This window comes from Oryza brachyantha, chromosome 1 (assembly GCF_000231095.2).
Source record: "Oryza brachyantha chromosome 1, ObraRS2, whole genome shotgun sequence".
Classification (NCBI taxonomy): Eukaryota; Viridiplantae; Streptophyta; class Magnoliopsida; order Poales; family Poaceae; genus Oryza; species Oryza brachyantha.
In genome coordinates, this window is record NC_023163.2 from 18,587,518 (window position 1) to 18,608,955 (window position 21,438).

Below are 21,438 nucleotides of genomic sequence, written 5' to 3' on the forward strand. Positions count from 1 at the left end.
GCTCCCACCAAACAGAGAGGGAAAAGCTCCACTGCGTGTAGTCGTCTTCCTCACGCGCGCGGCGCACCCAGATCCAGGCGCCCATCGCCGCGGCAGCATCCGCCATGGCTCCCACGGCGCCCTCGGCGGCGAAGTCCGCCTCCCCGTCCCAGCCCTCCGGGTGCGCCACCCTCCTGCTCCTACACTCCCGTGACCTTCCTATCCCCTCCAACCTGAACCCTAACTGACCAATTGGGGATGTTTTGAGCTGAGTCTGCAGGAAGAGCGAGGTGGCGGATCTGAAGCAGCAGCTGCGGCAGCTGGCGGGGAGCCGAGCGCCCGACGCCGACGACCAGCGCCGGGACGTCTTCAAGCGGGTGATCTCCTGCATGACGGCCGGCATCGACGTGTCGGCGGCGTTCGGGGAGATGGTGCTCTGCTCCGCCACCTCCGACGCCGTGCTCAAGAAGATGTGTTACCTCTACGTCGGCGTCCACGCGCGCAACCACCCGGACCTCGCACTCCTCACCATCAACTTCCTCCAGCGCGACTGCCGCGACCAGGACCCCACCATACGCGGCCTGGCACTCCGCAGCCTCTGCTCCCTCCGCGTTCCCAACCTGGTCGAGTACCTTGTCACGCCGCTCGCCACTGGGCTCAAGGATCCCAGTGCTTATGTCCGAATGATCGCTGCCGTTGGTGCCGCAAAGCTGTATCACATATCTGCTACCGCCTGCCTTGATGCTGACTTGCCTGCGGCCCTCAAAACGCTTATGCTCTCTGATCCTGATGCACAGGTTAGTTGTCATTCCACAAACAGTGATGTGATTATTACGCGTCCGTGATTTTACGCAATGATTCACCATCTATAGATTATAGTTCTCACAATACCGTTCCCATGCCACCTAAAAGTCTATGACATCTGTAGTGCTGATCTGAAGTTGGAATTGTTAGTCGTTCAGTAAGGATTGAATATTTTTTCTGCATGCCAATGCGAGCTGAAACTTGAATTGGTTCGGCATGCAACCAGCATTGCAGTTTCCATAATAGTGTTAAGTTGCATGCACTGACCAGTTGCACCTAAAAACCTAAGCTGATAGGGAAAGGCGGGCAATTCACTTTATACACTCCAACAAATAGAACAGGTGGACAGCAATGCCTTAGGAAGCTGCACGCTAGTGATCTTAATCTTCTTTGATAATAGTTTGATTTTGATCTTATTTGATCATATAGGTTTTTGGTAATAGCTTGGATGAAAAGGTTTTGTGATGGAAAATATGATGTCTTAGAGAACATCCTGAAATAGCTTGAAGTGAAAACCATAATTCTAGTGGAGACAAAAATACTGGACCCAGATACCCTATTCTTTCAAGGTTAAATAATTAAACAGGTCAACTCTGAACCAATCTGCTCCTGCATCAATTTAGGTTTGATTTCTGGAAAAGATTTGGAGCTGTTTAGGCGTATTCAGATATTTTTGCTCAGAACATTGTTCTGGCTGAGGCTTTATGTTGTCTTTTGCCCTTATGTAGGTAATAAGTGCTCAGCCACAAGTTCATGGGTGTAGTCATAGCTTTCTTCTGGTTATTAGTTCTATCATTGTTTTTATTAAAATCCCTGTGGAAAAGCTGTGTGTTACTTGAGGAATGGACTTTTTGGCTTACAAGCCAGTGAATTATCTGAAGCAAACAGTTCCCAAGATATGACTGTGGTTCTGGGAAAATAGATGCCATGATACTATAAAACCCTGTAAGACAGTTAAGAGTCCGCACACAGGTAGAAATTGTACTAAGAAGAGAGATATCCCGGTTCGTTGGTGCTGTTTCTAACTGGCTATCCTCATTTTCTATTGCTCTTGTCCATTTGTAATTGTTGCATGCTGTTGCCATCTTAAGTGTCCCTGCCTCACCTTTCCACCGCACCATTGAAGCGTACTTTTGATGTGCTGTTCATCTGATGCATTTTACATGCATTACAATCTATAAATTTTTAACAATCATTTCAGTACTTACCAACTTAAATTCCTATATTACTATTGATGTATATATCCTTTCTGACCTACCTATTGCACATGATTATGTGCTTAACTTTTGAAATGTTCATGCATTATATCCAGCTGTATTCATAGCCATATTCATATTAGTTCTGTATCTCACGTAATTGTCTGTATTTGATAATATGCGAATCCATACCCATGTCCCAAACTGAAAGAAACATTATATAGGATATGAAAAAATTAAAAGGCCACTTGTAATCAGATTGCAGCCCAGCCCTAAATTTGATATTGTTCCCACATTAGATTTTATTCTTCTATACACCTTTTGAATATGATACACATTAATATTATTCAAACAGTATGACTTAAGAAATTGGCCACACACAGTCTTTGTACCTTGTGAGAATAGCGTCGCCTGTTTATTTCTAACAAATTCTTTGCTGTCTACTCCACTGTATGGCTGGCTATGGATGTTCTCACATGAACATATTAGGATAAATAATAAACACTGCAGTTTTCCCAATTATTCAATTCGACAGCAATTTGCTTGTACCCTCAGGTTTTTGTTTTCTCACATTGCCTTCAACAGTATACTAGTAGGTTTATGTAGTTTTCACTGGCTATGAATCTGGACAGGTGCTTGTCCAGATTCGTAGCCAAATAGGACTAAATATAAGCATTTCTGGTGAAAAGTTGCTATGTTTTGGGATGTAGTATTTACCAAGAAATTATATTGCAGTTTTTTAGTTCCATTTAATGTTTAAAGACATCTCAATTTTGCCCCATATCACTAGAACATATTGTTTTCTTTGTTCCATGCATAGTGATTGAAGCCAAACTAGGTGTTGAACCACACAGGTGTTTGGTTTGCTAATTTGCTGGTCCAACAGCTCGTACACTATTTAGCTTGTTCATTGGTGGTTCAGTGAGTAGAGCAAACTCATCTTATATTCTACTGGAGAGTAGCCAGAACAGCATGCTATGTGTTTGTCCACTCCACAGCTTCCAGGTGGTTGGACCTCTTAGTACACTAGCATATTTGTCCATGCATTGTATCAATTCTCAAAAGAGAAAAAAGAGACTTCCCATGAATCCAATCCTTATCCAAACAAAAAATAATTTACCTCATGTCTAAGAATTACATGCCTAATTCAAATTAGATCAACTCCAACAGCACCACCAACTCCTTCCATTATAGGGTGGACTTGGGATCTGGAGGAATGTGGCTAAGACCTTCTGGATAGGGCACCTGGATGTTTTTTATTTTGATCTAGTGTAAATTACTTCATGTTTGATCTGTGGTTGATTATTAGCATGGTAAGCAAAAGCTGGATGACTGGTGGTCCAAGGATACAAGTAAAAAATATTTTAATCTATTCTTATTAAAGTTTGGAGCTGAGAGGGATCAAACCACTTATCTGAGGCTATACCAGCTTTAACTGAATTGCTTACCATATACGAGGTTGTCTTGTGGAAAAGGTTTAAGTTGAATCATACCTGTTTAATTGGAGACACCAATTTAGGGCTCATTTGGAACACAGGATATGAAAAACATAGGATAGGGAAAACATAGGAATATGATAGGAATTCACTTGGAAAAGTGAGGATTGAGAAGCACAGTAATATACGATATTAGCCGTTTATTAGATCTGGGTTACTAGTCAACCATTGCTTGTCAGATGCTTATTGCTCCATTGATGCAAAGGAAAACAAAAATGAGATTTGATTGGATGGTTTCTTTCCTACGTTTTACCTTTGAAATCAGTCATGGAGGAAACTTTCCTTTAATTTTCCTGTGGTCAGTCAGTGTGATCCGAATGGAAGGAAAGGAAAAATTCCTGGTGTACAGTATTCCTGCAAAAATCCTATGAACATCCCGTAATCCAAACAAGCCCTTAACTTGTCTGAGGTTGACTGGCTGTATCTGTTGTCTTGAGGTAGTAGCATTATTTTTAAGGTGGCGGCTGATTACACTTTTGAATTCGCAGGTAGTTGCCAATTGCATGCATGCATTGCAGGAGATCTGGACCCTAGAAGCAGCTAAGTCAGAGGAAGCTGCAAGGGAGATTGAGACACTATATAGTAAACCAGTAGTATTTTACCTTCTTAACAGGTAAATTGCCACCTACCTCTTTTTGTAGTTAACTACTCAATACCTGTATTCTGTGCATACTTAAATTGTTTTGTTTGTCATTGCAGGATCAAAGAGTTCAGTGAGTGGGCACAGTGCCTTGTTCTAGAGTTAGTGTCAAATTTCCTACCATCTGATAACAATGAAATTTTTGACATCATGAACCTTCTTGAGGACAGACTTCAGCATGCAAATGGAGCTGTTGTTTTGGCAACAATCAAAGTTTTTCTTCATTTGACAATGTCAATGACTGATGTTCACCAGCAGGTGCACTGTTTGCTACACCCATTAGATTTCCAGAGATACAATCTTACTCTTGCAGCATAGTTTTGGTACTTGTCCTAGTGGAAGTTTGTCACTACCATCTTACTGTTATGCATTTAAACATATTTTGCCATTTTACATAGCTAAAGCCACACTTAAAATGCTCTTATTTGGAGGTTTATACTTTGGATTTCTTATGCCTTCTTGTACTGTATGGATTCCATTTGTGATTTTGGTATTGTACACTTTTTAATTAGTATGAAAGAAGAGACATGACTGAGGATCTTTCTAATTATTGATTGCATCCTTCATTGTAGGTTTATGAGCGTATAAAAGCACCACTGCTTACTCTTGTAGGAGCTGGGAGTCCTGAACAATCATACTCTGTGCTATGCCATCTGCATCTTTTGGTGATGCGTGCTCCAATTCTATTTTCCTCTGACTACAAAAGTTTCTACTGCCAGTTTAGTGATCCTTCATATGTCAAGAAACTTAAACTTGAGATGCTGACTGCTATAGCAAATGAGAGCAACACTTATGAAATTGGTACAGCAGATATATCTATTTCCACTGATTATATATTGCCCCTATCTCGTGACATATATGATATATTTTTGCTCCATGATTTTCATTATGTTTACAAAATTTTTGTTCCAGTAACTGAGTTGTGTGAATATGCTGGAAATGTTGATGTACCTATCGCACGAGAGTCTATCCGAGCAGTTGGGAAAATAGCTCTGCAGCAGTATGATGTGAATGCTATTGTTGACAGGCTTCTACAGTTCCTTGAAATGGACAAGGATTATGTGACTGCTGAAACTCTTGTAAGTTTTTTCTTAATAGTATTTTATGTAATTATCCTAGAAGTTGATTCTTTTTGGGACAGAGGGAGTATTCAAGAATGGAGTACACTCAACTCTCGGCGTCTATGTTCCTGAATAAAAACTTAAATGTAGGTTTTGGTGAAAGATCTTCTGAGGAAATATCCTCAATGGAGCCATGATTGTATAGCAGTTGTTGGAAACATCAGTAGCAAAAATATCCAGGAGCCCAAAGGGAAAGCAGCTCTTATATGGATGTTGGGAGAATATTCGCAAGACATGCATGATGCTCCATACATCCTTGAGAGTCTTGTTGAAAATTGGGAGGAAGAGCACTCTCCTGAGGTAGTAGCTAGTTCTTTTCTCTTCACCATTTATTTTGACGTGTTTTCTTTCACGAGTTCTCTACCATGTTAACTGACTGAAATTACCTTCTGTCGTAAGAACTGGGTACTTCTATAATCTCATGATTTTTTTCATGGAATATAAAGATAATAGCTACAGTAATGAATCAGTCAGAACTGGTGTAAATACTAACTATTGCAGGGTTTGACATATGCTGATTACCATGAGTAGAGAGTAGGCCCTGTTACTGATTAGCTGAATGGCAGTGTACATGGGCCAGTTGAATGATAGGTATCGGAACAAAGATTTCAAAGTGAAGTTCCCATATGGTAGCTGAAACTATGGACAACTCTGTTGCCATTTTTTTCTTTTGAATTGTTGTCTTATACCGAATCATTGAACATCAATGTAAAATTCTATCTGTTCCTTTAGACTATCATATGCATGTAGCAACTTGCCTTTGAATTCGATGTCATTATTCCTGTCATGTCGTACATTGCAGGTTCGCTTGCATCTCTTGACTGCGGTGATGAAATGTTTCTTTAAGAGACCACCAGAGACACAAATGGCACTAGGAGCTACATTAGCTGCTGGTCTATCTGACACTCACCAGGTCAAGATCTTTCTCTGATAGTAGTTTGATTATTGTTACATTTCTATGAGCTCTAGCTGAACTGCCAAGGATTGATTGCAGGATGTTCACGACCGGGCACTTTTCTACTATAGGCTTTTGCAGTATGATCCTGCTGTAGCTGAACGTGTTGTAAACCCTCCCAAGCAAGCTGTGTCTGTATTTGCAGATACGCAGAGTGGTGAAATCAAAGATAGGATATTTGATGAATTCAACAGCCTGTCAGTGGTATACCAGAAGGTAGCCTTCTTATTTTTTTGGAGATTCATCCATTGCTAAAAAATTTAAATATTGATCATAAATTTACTGGATAGGTGTTAATTTTTCAGTAATTCAGTATTATAAGTTTGTTAGTTCTGTTAAGTCTATTATGTACTTCTCTTGGTAGCTACTCTAAAAATAATTATTCATGCTACTATTAAACAAATACATGTGAAGTATCAATATAACATTATCTTTGCATTTGGCAGCCATCTTACATGTTTACTGACAAGGAGCATCGTGGACCATTTGAGTACTCAGAGGACCTTACAAATTTGACTGTTGGGGCAGAAACTACAGAAAACACCATCTCAGCCCAAAGATATCAAGAAAATGATAATGATCTTTTGTTAAGTACTTCGGATAAAGAGGACAACGCAACAGCTACCAGCAATGGTTCTTCTGCCTCTACTTACAATGCTCCTTCAGACTTGAGTGGTCCTTCATTGCTAAGTTCACAAACACCATCTGAAACTTCACTAAGAAATCCTGGTGGACCTACATATTCGTCACAATCCAACTTCAGTCTTGATGACCTTCTCGGGCTTGGTGTTCCAGAATCCCCTGCTCCTCCACCAGCTCCAGCATTGACCCTCAACTCTAAACCTGTGCTGGATCCTGGTACTTTCCAGAAGAAATGGGGCCAGTTGGCCTTATCCTTGTCTCAGGTATGTTGGTTTGGAGTTCTTTCCCATATATTTTGTGATTATTTGTCTAGCAACATGCTCAGTCGAGTTTGAATGATTTTAGCATGAAAATATGGGATGCCACTGCTATCGTCTACTGTGTCTTTCCATGAAAGTTATTCTGATGAGATGTTTCAAATCAGCAGTTATATGTTCTGAGTAACGAATTAATGATTTTGCCTGGTCAAAATGCTATGTTTTTTGTATGATATAGCAATCCTTAATACTATACATTGAAATTCATTGCCAATCGGGAAGTCTGGAATTAGTAACTACATGTTCTAACGGTTTCACCTTATGATCTCCTTGTACAATCCTTATGATCCTTATACAATTTAAATTTTGTTTCCTTGTGTGCTTTTATTGTTTTATCAGGAATGTACATTAAGTCCACAAGGAGCAGCATCATTGATGAATCCTCAATTACTCATTCGTCATATGCAAAGCAACTACATTCAGTGTATTGCTTCAGGTGGCCAGCCCCCAAACTACAAGTTCTTTTTCTATGCTCAGAAAGATGGGGCTACGGCGTTCTTCCTTGTAGAATGTATCGTTAACACAGCATCGGCGAAGGCACAGATCAAAATTAAAGCAGATGACGGGACTGCTGCAGAGGCATTTTCAACGTTGTTTCAATCAGCTTTGTCCAAATTTGGTCTTTCTTGATCATGAGCGTTTTCTATTGTTGATGAACCTGTCACCAATTTCTCTGCTTGTGTATCCTTGGACATCCTGAAGTTCTTTGCCGCATCTTTAATCGGAATGTTGAAGCATGAGTTCAAATTTGCTGGTCATCTTCAACAGCGTATTAAGCAACAAGAGCATAGAGTTTTGTAAGGATGTGGTATTGTTAATGGTGACTGGGTGGAGAAACGGAGCACTGTATATTTTTCTGGAGATGCAAGTGATTTGTTAGGGTCTCCAGCAGTTTGGTGGTACGCTGGTTCTCGTTTCTGGAGATGGACGACACCTGTTTTGTCGATGTAGAGACAACAGATACACTCTTCTGTATGCTACACCTTATTTCTTATTTGCACAGAGCAATAAAGCCTTACTCTTTTTTTTATAGCAAAGTTCATTATTAAGATTTGCACGAGGAATGAAAAATCAGAGGAATATATAAAACATAAGATGCTGACAGAAATATACATTTAAATAGATGATTGCAAAACACAAAAAAAAACATAAGAATAAATGTCTAATTAGATCACAGGAATTTGAGGGGGCCTTACAGTTATGGGAAGAAAAAACATGATATACGACCTTGTGTTTATTTTTCACCAAAATCTCTATAGGATTGCCTAATCTATAGAAATTGCCTAATCTATAGAAAGTTCGAAGAAAAGGATATTATGTAATCTTTGTTTCAAAGGCTCTCATAGGGATTTTTTTCCATAGGATTAAAATCCTCTAAACTTCTTATATTTTTCTTAAAAATCAAAGGGGGCTAAATTGTGATGAGGTGACATATCTTCCCAAAATAACAAATGCTTACTACAAATGCTTACTGCTCCACACTAGTTTAGTACTTCAGTCACAACATCAGGGACACGCCATAGGCCACGGAATGAACTTTTATACAAATAACACAAGAAATTTCTCCATACCAAAGTATTGTATTAATACCAGATCCATATAGCCGCACATTGATAACAAAAGTTGGTTCAAAGAGGCATCCACCCGTAAAACATTATTAGAATCACATAGAAAAAAAAAGCCTCTAGATCCACAGAGAAGCATCAAACAGCTCAGACAGCCCGATCTAAGAAATAACTAATACTAGTTATTATACTACTAAAGTGATGGGGAGTACTGTGATGCTAGTAAAGAGGGCAGGGCAGATGGATCGATCGCATCTAGGACTTGAAGGCGATCCCAGATCAGACGGGGGTGAGGAGCTGGGCGAGGGAGGGCCTCGGCTCGGATCTCATGCCGATGACGATGATGAGCGGGATGAAGCCGTAGTGCGCCGCCACCTTGGTCTTCTTCATGGTCCAAGTGGTCCACACCTTGACGAACTGCATCGCCGCCGCCGCCGTAGACTGCTCCTCGTCGCCCGCCGGAGACCCCTTCCTCGCGCCCTTGCCCTTCGGCTTCGGCTTCAGCGACGGCCGCGACGCCATGGAGGCCCCCCCCTCTTGATTCGATTCGCGTCGCTGGACAGAAACCCTAGTGCTGTGGGGATGTGTCGCTCTGGGGTTTGGTGATCTCTCTAGTTACTGTGATTTGGGGGTATTATTGGCTTGTTCGTGGGCCACTTGGACCCCTAACTTGTTAAGGGCTGCGAGCAGAAACCTCATGGGCCCCAAAAAACAGTGTTTCTATTGGGCTGCTTTTCCATAGAATCTGGGCTATATTTTACGGTATTTGGGCTAGACATTTTTCAGAAATGCTTTTGATACTAGTAGATAGCTAGGTATCAGATATGATACCAACGTTTAGGCTTATCTCGTTTTAAACTGGGATACCGTTCATACTCTTCCTTTGCATTTTTGGCAGGCCAATCGATCGCTCCTATAGTCATATTGCAGGGCTACGGCCGTGCCATGGACAAAACAACGGTCGCTCGGAAGCTGAGCTGAGCAGAGTGATCAGTATGCTAGACTAGTCACCGACTGGTCGGCAGCGTGCATGGACCGCTCAGGAATCGGCCTCTTTGCCACGAATTCCTCGGCATTTTCACACAGATCTTACGTTGCCACGCTAACACCGTAGCCGCATCTTAGGCCCTGTTTAGTTGCCAAAAATTTTTCCCCTAAAACATCACATCAAATCTTTGGACATCTAAATAGAGCATTAAACATAGATAAAATAAAAAATTAATTACACAGTTATATGAGAAATCGTGAGACGAATCTTTTGAGCCTAATTAGTCTATGATTAGTCATAAGTGCTACAGTAACCCACATGCGCTAATTACGGATTAATTAGGCTCAAAAGATTCGTCTCGCGGTTTCTAGGCGAGCTGTGAAATTCGTTTTTTTATTTGTGTCCGAAAGTCTTTTCCGATATCCGATCAAACGTTCGATACGAGTAAAAAAAATATTATTTTGCTATCTAAACGCAGCCTTAGAGTTATATTTCAACGCGAGGAAAAAGGTAACTGTCCGTTTCATTCATGACAATTGACAGACGTACGGTATTGACCACAAGATGAACTAGAACCAGAACCTGAACGTAGCAGCCATAGACGCCCAAATCGTCTCATCAACCGAGCGGGGATACATACTTCTATATATTCACCGGCTCACCTACAACTCCTTGAGAGGAGAAACATCACTGGGGACATTAGAGCATTCCTAACAACTTATCTAAATTTGATAATTCATATTTTTATTTGGACGATTATTTTAAAACAGTTTCACCCTTTATTTTTCTTTGTACTTTACCAGATCATCCATATATGACATTCTCTATATCTATGACATTCTCTATATCTCTATAGAGGATGAAGAGAGATCATCTAAATATGAAGGCTAAATGATAGGATAGTCGTTCTGTTAGAGCTTAATTTATAATATTTATTCTTTATTTTTATTTTTAGGATAGAGGATGAGATGAACGGTTAGCAATGCTCAAGCGTTCCGCTCCACTAGCATCGAATCGATCGCCCGGGAAACAACAAACCTGTCGGAGTCACGGCCCGACCCCGCTGTCTCGGGTAGAACCGACACCCGACGGACACATCGGGAGCAGGCATCAAAATCAAATCGCCAAAAAGGGGCGAAGCCGAAAACGTGCACGCGGTGGAACAAACCGCGCGCCGCCGGGCTCAGCTCCACCACCACGTACGGCGCCGCGCCGCGCGCTGCACCAACACGCACGAGATCCGGTATCCACCACCCCCGCCCCACAGCGGCACAGCATCAACCCAACCTCAACCGATGACCTGCCTGCCGACGCGGGCCGGCCCCGGCCCCGATCGACGCACGCGCGGAAATCGCGAAAAATTGTCCCGGAGATCAGCAGAGGAAACCAGACGGAACTCGGCCTGGAACCCACTGCTATCGCGGCCCCGCCTACCATATATCCATCGTACTATCGCGGCGCCGGGCCGTTCACACCGTCGCGCGCGCGCGCGCGCGCACGCCGGCGAATGAATGAATGGATCAATACGGCCCCGATATGATGCCCGGGTCCCATCCCATCGCTTGCTCGCTGCCCCGGCCTGACGCGATGGGGCCTCCGCGAGCGACGGGGCCGGCCTGACGCGACCAACGCCACGCCACGTGTGGCGCAGCGGTACACGGCCGAGGTGACGAGCGAGCGAGCGAGAGCGCGAGCGTGACGTCGGGCTGGGTTGGTTGTTCCGCTGGGGTTAATTTGCCGGTTTGGTGGCCGGGTTGGACCCCGTCTAGCTTAATGGCGCGCGTGCACGCGCGCGCGGGGGCGGGGGGAGCCAATAGAGCGGGAAAGTTTGACTCCACGGCGCGGCGCGGCGTGGCGCCGATCGATCGACGTATACGAGAGAGAGAGAGAGAGAGAGAGTCGGTCCAACCTCTCCCGTCCAGGCTGCGGGGCTGTGTATGCACGTACGGCCGGGATTTGTGCGGTATGTGTAGTACTGCACGCGGCTCGTGGTGGGACGCGACGCCCGCGGCGCTGGCCGGCTGTGACTCGTGGTATGGGAGAAACAGAAGTCGTGATCTCTCACCATCCACGGAGTAGTAATCAACTATAGCTGTGGGTGGGGAACACGGCGCCGGCCGTTTTTTAATTAGGTGAGTGTCTCTGCTTGTTTGGTTGCTATGCTAGAAATATATTTTCTTAATAACAGGGAGATATTTTTCCTCTGGTATTAATGTTTTAGTTGGATTTTGAGTTTTGATTTGAAGAGAATCAAACCACGGTCCTTAAATATGTGGAAGAAAAGTAATTCTTTGGCTGTTATAGCTACCTCGATCCATCATTAATTGGCACTTTTCATATTTTACATGCAAATTAGTCCTAGAAATAGAAATTAGAAAAATAAATTTATCAAACAACAAAGCTGTATGTGCACTAACCCTATTAAGTACACCAAATTACATACATGCAGTTTTGTAGACAGTATTGCTAATTGGTGTATATGCGCTACTAGCGCACAATTTTATAGATGCCAGTTTGTCAGATGAAGTTTTCATAGGAAAAAAATGTGGCGCTGACACTGCATATGTGTCAATTAGCAATGAGCATTTTTCAGATTCTTTAGAAGGTACACAACTGTTTTATATATAAAATTTAGTAACTTCTAATATCTAAGGTATCAAGAAATACCAAATTTTATATAGAAACAATAGTATCTACAGTATGGTAAAATTACTCATTAGCAATACATATCCTTGCATCGCTAATCACAGTCATGGTTCAAAACTCCGGATTGAAATTTCCGACATCAACCACCCCAATGGCTCCATCATTTTGCTTTTTAGAGGAATAACGAAAACGTGTTTTGCAAACGAAAAATAATTTATAGTAAAACTTTTATATACGTGTCCATAACGACTCAAAACCAAAATCCGTAAAACAAACCACAACGAAAGAACACAAAATCAAGTCCAAAATTAAGTTCTAAAATTTAAATTTTGGCTTATAAGCAGTTGCAACTGCGAAAAGATGAGACCTTATTCCAGTCGAAACTGTTAGATTTTTTTTGTTGCATTTAGCAAAAATTATTCAATTTCACTAACATTTATTCAAGTTTAAGACATCCTGACTGAAAATATTTGAAGTTTCAATTCTATCTATGTCTCCGGTAGATATAATAGGCCAAATCGAAATTTTGAACTCTGAAAACAGCAGGCGAAGACCAAATATTTATATTGTGACTAGGTATAATATAAGAGATAATATAATATAGCTAAAGAATGTGAGGGTTGGGGTGAAATAAATAGAACAAATAAGAAATAATTATCTTCTGTAATATACTTCCATTTTTCCCACTATTATATTTTCGATATTGTACTTAAGCTTTGTCATTTAAACCAGAAAATATGACAGAGTATTGTTTAGTTGATCAGCTGAAAATCATTACATTATTTTGCCTAAAAAAGGTTCCATATATACGTAGTGTAGTACAATTTCACTGACAAGAATTCTTGGGAAAGAAGCCATAATATAGACTTCAATTTATCTGGGGAAGTTCATATGCTTAATCGTTTATGAATTACTTTGTTGTTTATTTTTGTGTTTGTGTATTGATCTAAGTTAAAATTAGAGTAATCCATCCTCCTTTAACATCACACGTGCAAAAAAACTGGTGGGATCCAGTGTTTCATGCTCAATCCATATTTTTCATCATCACATCCCAATTTATACACTTACATACGTCGGACGCTGACCGGATATCGGAAGAGGTTTTCGCGCACGAATAAAAAACTAATTTCATAGCTCACCTGAAAACCATGAGACGAATCTTTTAAGCCTAATTAATTCAACATTAGCATATGCGGGTTATTGTAGTACTTATGGATAATCATAAACTAAGTAGGCTTAAAAGATTCATCTCATGATTTCGTCCCTAACTATGCAATTAGTTTTTTTATCAATTTAGGTGTCCAAAGATTCAAGATGATGTTTTTGGAACTAAACGGATCTATATATATATATATAGAGACCTGTTACAAAAATATACTAGCATGTGGGAGGAGTGATATCTATAAATTAACTTATTTTTTTCAACACACTCAAATCTAGCTATATAATAGTAGAATCTGCATTAACAATTATCATTTCACAATATAAAAGGCAGTAAAGACAAAAATGATCAGTGATGATATGATCAATTAAGTCAACTCTCTACGAATTCAACAGAATTTAAAAACATGTAGACGTACATGTTCGATGTAGACACATCGACAGATTCAAGCATATATATTTTTTTTGCCACGTTCATCAATTGGACCATGGGGTCAATGCGCTAGATTGTGTAGAGCAGAAGGCAATTACAATGAACATTCTTCTCGAATTTTTTTTGACGTCTTTCTTCTCGATTTTTTAACCACATGAAAAGAGTTGTCCTTAACAAGATGAGAGATTAGTTTGGTAGCTGTGCACAGTGCTGGTACTGTGACAGCCGTACGTCCACTATCCAACCATAAATATGTACAGCTGTATATACGTATGGATACATGTCATCCTTCAGTACTTTGCATGTCACGTGTATGTAAAGAAAGAGCTGTAGCGTACTGTGCAAATCATTTAAAATCCCTCTTGATGCATGCATGATCATGCATATAAACATTTGAATCGAATTCACATGCAACAGTTTCGAACTCTTGGCTGGATCCCCGTATATGACCGTTAAAACGCGGTGGATTTAAGTCAGTTACAGTGTTCAAATTAATGGGCACTAACAAGAACATGTACATGGTATATATGTGCACGCTATGCACAACACCGACTGGGAAACAATATCTTAATTGAACATACAGTAAGCTGCACTGTCTGGAATATGGTTTCAACTAATCATAGTACAGGCCCTACACGTACAGTTTAATTACGTTGACACCGGCCGGTCCTGTATATACCTAATACCTCCCTGACCAACACATGCGAAAAGAATCTTAATTAAGCACGCTGATTTCATTAGTAAAACGTCTCTGCAATTAAGAATTGACTAGTGGCGGTCATCTTTTGAGTTATTAGGGGAGCAAGCAGAAAACAATTTGTGAATATAATTTTTATATATGTGTTAATAGCAATCTAAAAGACAAAGTTGAAAAATAAACTTTAGTGAAAACCCTCAAAATCAACTTCAAATTTATAGTTAAAAATTTAAATTTTGACTTATGACCCAAACCCCAAAACAAAAGATAGGGGTGATAGTATATAATATATATTTTACCATCTTGATAAATTATCTTAAGCTATTAAACTTTTAGTGTAAACTATTGGTAGCTCGAGGTATTTAGTATCTAGAGATATTAAGTTAATTTTATACTAGAAAATATGATATTTCAATATGGTAAAAACTATGAATTAATTGTACTGCTAGAATCATGGAGTACTCTCTCCGTTTCATAGGGTAAGTTTTTTTTATATTTGATTGGATTTATATGGATACTAATAAATTTAGATACGTATATAAACTATATACACAGGTTAATAGATGAATCAGACTAAAATAATTTTACAATATAAATGGAGGGAGTATTATATACACCCTCTCCATACTTTAATAGATAATTTTATTTACTTTTTGACACATGTTTCGCTGTTTATCTTATTGAAAAGTACGTAGTTATTATTTATTTTGTTCTAATTAAATTTGTTATTAACGTATTTTAATTACGACTTATATAGTTACATATTTTCACAAAACTTTTAAATAATAACAAGATAAATGGTTAAATATGTGCTAAGAATTAATAGCATTATCTATTAGAATACTAGACAGGACGTACGTATATAAACGAAAGATCACTAGACGCCGCGCCGAGACAGATTTACATATTCCATTACAAAAAGTCGTATCTTGCGCCTATCCCTTTTGCAGCTAAGAAAAAAGAAATCAAAAGGAAGGAGAGACTGGTTGAAAGCACAAACCCTCCTCACTTCAACGCCTCTCCTCCCTTTCCACACATAGCTTCGCTCCCACACCCTCACACACCCCATGTCTTCTGGAGGAGGAGGAGATCGCCATGCCCCCTACCAGCAGCACGGTCACGGCCACCTCGCCCGCGGCGACCGCGGCGCTGATGATTACGTGTACAACAGCAGTGACATGGAAAGTTTCTTCTTCAGCCAGCTGCCGAGTGGCGTCGGTGGTGGTGGCGCCACCGGCGTCGGCGGTGCCGACGAGATCATGCCGTACTCCAGCATCACGGACTACCTGCAGGGGTTCTTGGATCCCTCCGGGCTAGCTCGGCACCTCGACGTACCTGGCCCGTCGTCTCAGGATACGCCGGTCAAGCAGGAGCTGTCGGTGGATGTGACGAGTCACGACAGCCAGGGCACCGGCGGTGTGGCCGGAGAAGGCGTGGCGCAGGCGACGCCCAACTCATCGGCGTCCTTCTCGTCCAGCGACGGAGAGGCCGAGGGCGGGAAATCACGCCGGTGCAAGAAGGGCCATGCGAAGGCGGAGGACGAGAAAGATGAGGAGGATGGAGAGAACTCCAAGAAACCGTATGTTAATTTCCATTGATTCTACTCTATACTCTGTGTGATTCTTGTCGTCTTGATTTCTTGCTTGATTCGTCGCGGATGCGTGACTTGAGATGGGGATACCTTTTCTTGGTGTTAGATCTGGTTAGTTATACTGTTGCGAAGTTGCAAAATTGACCTGATATTTTCTCTCTATGCTTTCTGTGCTGCATGTATGGTGTGAACATTAGGGTTTGCTAGGAATTTTGCCTTTTTAGGGTTCTTTTAGTTTCATTGAGTAGATCTCTACTATTTTCTAGTTCCCCTCTTCTTCTGATTTCGGTTTTGCCCAATTTCCAAGATGATAGGATCTTTCCGATTTTGTGTGCTTATTGCTCGATTTAATATAGACAAACCGGGACGTACTCCAGGATAGTCATAACTCTTGCATAGAATGATTCAATTGCTATGAGATACAGGTTCAATTTTTGACCGACTAGATACCTGCTTGGTCTTGGAAGATTATATTATGATTTCACCTTTTAGAAAAGATTCAAATTAAGATATATTTCATATTACCAACCACCTAAATCAATTGATCCTCACCACTTTTGCAAAATTAACGCTGATACTGCCAATCCAACAGATAGCTAGCTAGCTAGCTAACTTATTAGTCCCAAATATATATCAAAAATAACAAGTCTTTCTAGTCCTAATCTAACATGAAATAGCTAGCTATTCCCATAGTCCACGATCGATCCCATCTAGCAAGCTAGCTAGCGCTGGCTTGTTAGTGCCCTGAAAAAGTCCAAGCTAATAATTAGACCTGATTGAGCTTGTCACTGCAGCAAAATTAACCAACCGATCTCCTGTATTCTGATCATATCTCTCTCTTCCTAATAGCTAGCTAGCTGATTGACCTGATCTTGTCTTGTTACCATGCATTTGTACAGGAATAAGCCCAAGAAGAAAGCTGAGAAGAGGCAGCGGCAGCCGCGGGTCGCCTTCCTCACCAAGAGCGAGGTTGATCACCTTGAGGACGGCTATCGGTGGCGCAAGTACGGCCAGAAGGCCGTCAAGAACAGCCCATACCCGAGGTACATATATGCATGCATATACCTTAATGAGATTCTTCCCAGTTGCAGCATACATATATAGTACTACATGTTACTGTGCTATGTACAATTGCATGCCATGATGTGGTGGTGTTCAAGTGCATTCACGTTAGATGCTAGCAAGTCTGATCCAGTTCAAATGCAGGAGCTACTACCGCTGCACGACGCCCAAGTGCGGGGTGAAGAAGAGGGTGGAGCGGTCGTACCAGGACCCGTCGACGGTGATCACGACGTACGAAGGGCAGCACACGCACCACAGCCCGGCCAGCCTCCGCGGCGGGGGCGCCGGAGGGCACCACCTCTTCATGCCCGGCGGCTTGCACGGCCTGCCGCCGCCGTCGCACCTCATGCCGGCGGGGTTCCACCCTGAACTGATGGGCCTAATGCACCACTACCCCATGGCGGCCGCCGCCGCGAACCCTAGCATGTACTTGCCAGGCGTAGCTGCTCCGCCTCCTGCGGCTGCAGATGCAATGTCCACGGCCCCTCCTCTTCAGCAGCATCACTTCACCGACTACGCCCTCTTGCAAGACCTCTTCCCTTCAACAATGCCCAGCAACGCCCATGACTAACTTCAATTCTATACACAAATATACTACTTAACTAGCACCCGGATATAGGAAGAGAGAATTTATCAAGATGCTTTTCAAACAGTGGAGGAGCTGCGCCAAAATGTGATCTACGTACCACAGTGAGTGCTCGAGCTTGGTCTTTGTGAGAATATATAATTGGTATTAATTAATTGATTTCGATCTGCAAGCTTCCATCTTGAAACGTATAACCTGTACGTGTGTGTGCACTGCATGCTTTTTCTCTCTTCCATTTGTCAACACCTCCCTGGTTACAAACTGAACGGATCAGTAGAGATGGACGCTACAACTTTATAACTATATAGAACGGCTTCCACTTAATTCTTCAGCTAGCCCTTTTCCGTTACTATTCTACACCTCGACTTATTGTACATGTACTAATGTATATCATGTGTACCTCATTGACTCATTTCGGAGAGAGGAAATCAATAGTTTTCACATTAATGTTGCTTAATTTGGTCAATCGAAGAAGGGGATGCCATCTTTATATATGATTATATGGTCGACCCGCTTTTGGTTGTTAGCTAGACTGAACGAAAGAAGGGTTTAGTTTCTTTTGCATATATAATTTTATATATGTAAAGCTGGAATTGATACGCGGTGATGCAAAAGAGAGTTCTGATTGCTTTGGACACTGTCACATTGATAACACTGAAATGGCCGGTTTCTTGTGGTAGTGGCCATAAGATAGCCTTATCATGCATGGTTTGCTTGTTTTGTTTGGTAGCAGATGGTACGTAATATTGGGATTTTGACACACGAATAAGTAAATATTCGTGATGTTCCAATGTTCGATGCACTAGCTAGGTACCGATCGGTTTTGTGCTAGAAATATATCGATAGCTATTTAATTCTTATTCAGTTCAGTAAAACAGACAGTTATTTCTTCTTCCTTTTCGAATTCTTGTACATGTTGATCTAAAATCTAATAATCGAAACATGTGTTGAATATGATGCTTTATCTGGCTTTATATATACGTTCTGTGAATAACCATGATCGATGTATTAATTCCCCGAGAAGTATAGGAGCCGTACGTATGGAGGTCTGGTAGACGATGGTGAGTCCAGCACATTTTTAAAGGTACATTAAGAATTAAAACCCACATATATAGTACCTTCATTCTAAAATATAAGTTTCAGTGTACTCTCACAATGTATCTAGATAAAAGGGGTGTCTTGGTGAATTTTAGAAAGCGTAAGTTATGAATGTGACGTGCAAATAACTTGCCCTCACGACATATGCTTTGGGAGCGCAGGTGCTGAATGGTCTAATCCTTTCACGCATGCATGCATGGAATGATAAAAAGCCAAGCTAACTCCTTTCAGCACTCACACATGCATGTATTTTGTATCTTTGCCACGCAAAAGCTGCGCCTTTAATACGGGTTTGCAGATACGAATATTTCGGTTTCCCCTGGACATAGTTGAATTCTCTAGTTTTGGTACTCTAGTGCCATCATTTTATTCCCTCTGCCGTCATTTTTGACCAAACTCTCTTTCCCTCGTGCAAGCATGTATGGCCTGTTCTAAAATATATAAGGTATCTTTGTTTTGCGCAAAATTACTATTTTAACTAATATGTGTTTTCTGTTATACATGCAATATTGTTAGATTCATATTTAAATATATTTTTGCACGAGTTAATTTTATACTCCATATTTTAATATACGACTTCGCTGACTTTTTGGCATATGTTTGACTTTGTATTATTCAAAATTTCTGTGCAAATATTAAAAAAATTAAGCTTTAAGTAAAATACATTTAGTAATTAATCCAATCACAAAAAATAAATCATAATTAAGTAAGTTTTTTTCTGAATAATAGGAATGGTGAAACATGCATTAACAAGTCAACATGATATATATTAAAAATACGGAGGGAGTAGTTGTTAATAACCTATTATAAAACAACTTAGTCAAATAATAAAATTAGAGACCGTGTAAAAAGCTAATACGTCTTAGACTTTCAGACAGAAACGGAGGGAGCAGTCCGTTCCTGCAGCTATCAATATATACTGTTGACGGTACGCGGTCAGGTGTAGAAATAGAACTGGTAGGTAGCTTTGGAATTAAACAAGTTAATTCACTATTAAAATTTTTCCCTTAAGTATAGTATGCAAGAGAGGAAAAATTATTTAAGACAAATGACGCATATACACACACTGCACAGTAAATTATTCCGATTAATTTATTTAATTAATAAAAGAAAAAAAGACAAACACATGTGCGAGAGTAAATTTTTTACCTAGATTGATATTTCATAAATTATTTATTTACTAAGAGTGTTGAGTAATTTATTTGTAAGAGAAGATAGAAACCACATATGCAGAGAGTGGTAAAGGAATGGAAAAAGGAGAAGGGCACACTTGTGAGGCATGCACGACATGCTTTAGCATATTTGTGTGTACATATGTACTTAATAATGTTCAACAACCCCTCTTGAAATAAAAAAAACCTCCTTTAATTAGAGGTTTCTAAAAGAAGAAGAAAGAGAAACTTAGTAATTCTTGTTAATTATTATCGGTATATAGCAAGTACAACTATAGCTCTATATATCAACCTTGTGTCCGCTGTCCGCATGCACCTACTGATTTTAAATACTATACCTATGTTTTACTTTCAATAGTCTTAACTTTTGGTTGTATGTGTATAATTTGGGGTTGCAGCGGTTAATAATTAGTGCAACTATCTTGTATATACGTGTGCATGTATATATGTAAACACGCGCGCTAGAGTTCACTAGCTTAATAAGAAACCATTATTGTCGAATCACATTAGATATTAACTGGTCAGAATTTGTAATCTTATAGTTGCTTGGATCACCGATTGTCTTATGTAAATGAGGCATAACAGACTAGAGATCATGAATATTTGACATAAAAAACGATTAGTTATCGCCTTAGTGTCATACCCCAATATGTATCATCGTATGATGACACTTGTCAGGGTATGCCCATAGGAAACTGTCACGAAATATCTCCTACGAAATCGCAAAACCGATATACAATGCTAGTATTAACGATAATAATTATAAATCATTGTAATTCTTAACTCAAATAATAGAACATATATTAACTTGCACTAGATTTCACCTTGCGGCCCATCCAAGAGCGCAACCGACAGTAAAAAAACACTTTTAATATAACCAATAGACTAAAACCAACACTACTGGAAATGATTGGGAATCAGGACGAAATCCTAATTAATATTAACTTCACCTCAACTTGAGATTCTTGGGAGAGGAACTAAATAGAGAACAAAGGTGAGTACTTACGTACCTTGCAAGCTAGAGAAATTTAGGTGTTTATTGCAAGTAGGGGTGAATAATGAGTCAGCTCGACTTATTTAGGATTGTTATAACGAGCTAGCCTAAATCGACTTATTAGCGTCAACAAGCTAAAAGCCTAGCTCGACCCGTCTTGCTAGCTGGCTCATTTAGTTCGTTAGGCTAGTTAACGAGCTATATCTTAGTTAAATTATCTCTATGATTTATAAATTTATCACTATATCATATATTAACATAATAATTGATACTAATAAACAAAGAATTGATTAAA

General features: G+C 40.4%; 3 protein-coding genes across 3 annotated transcripts; 2 read left to right on the plus strand and 1 right to left on the minus strand.

Annotated features, from left to right (window-relative positions):
* Positions 1 to 16: 16 nt before the first annotated feature.
* On the plus strand, positions 17 to 7,780 carry LOC102716911 (beta-adaptin-like protein A). Its single transcript, XM_006644328.3, has 11 exons — positions 17 to 160; positions 260 to 776; positions 3,964 to 4,088; positions 4,175 to 4,373; positions 4,688 to 4,916; positions 5,028 to 5,194; positions 5,327 to 5,536; positions 6,039 to 6,149; positions 6,231 to 6,407; positions 6,638 to 7,096; positions 7,490 to 7,780. Exons 1-11 carry the CDS (start codon positions 105 to 107, stop codon positions 7,778 to 7,780), a joined length of 2,541 nt encoding a protein of 846 aa, XP_006644391.1. The 5' UTR covers positions 17 to 104.
* A 930-nt stretch (positions 7,781 to 8,710) lies between these two features.
* Positions 8,711 to 9,336, minus strand: LOC102717194 (mitochondrial import receptor subunit TOM7-1-like). Its single transcript, XM_006644329.3, has one exon. The coding sequence runs from the start codon at positions 9,235 to 9,237 to the stop codon at positions 8,995 to 8,997; it is 243 nt and encodes an 80-aa protein (XP_006644392.1). The 5' UTR covers positions 9,238 to 9,336; the 3' UTR covers positions 8,711 to 8,994.
* A 6,264-nt stretch (positions 9,337 to 15,600) lies between these two features.
* On the plus strand, positions 15,601 to 18,336 carry LOC102718609 (WRKY transcription factor 71-like). The gene is made up of 3 exons (XM_040529973.1): positions 15,601 to 16,219; positions 17,131 to 17,274; positions 17,438 to 18,336. The coding sequence occupies exons 1-3, from the start codon at positions 15,708 to 15,710 to the stop codon at positions 17,862 to 17,864; spliced, it is 1,083 nt and encodes a 360-aa protein (XP_040385907.1). The 5' UTR covers positions 15,601 to 15,707; the 3' UTR covers positions 17,865 to 18,336.
* Positions 18,337 to 21,438: the final 3,102 nt, after the last annotated feature.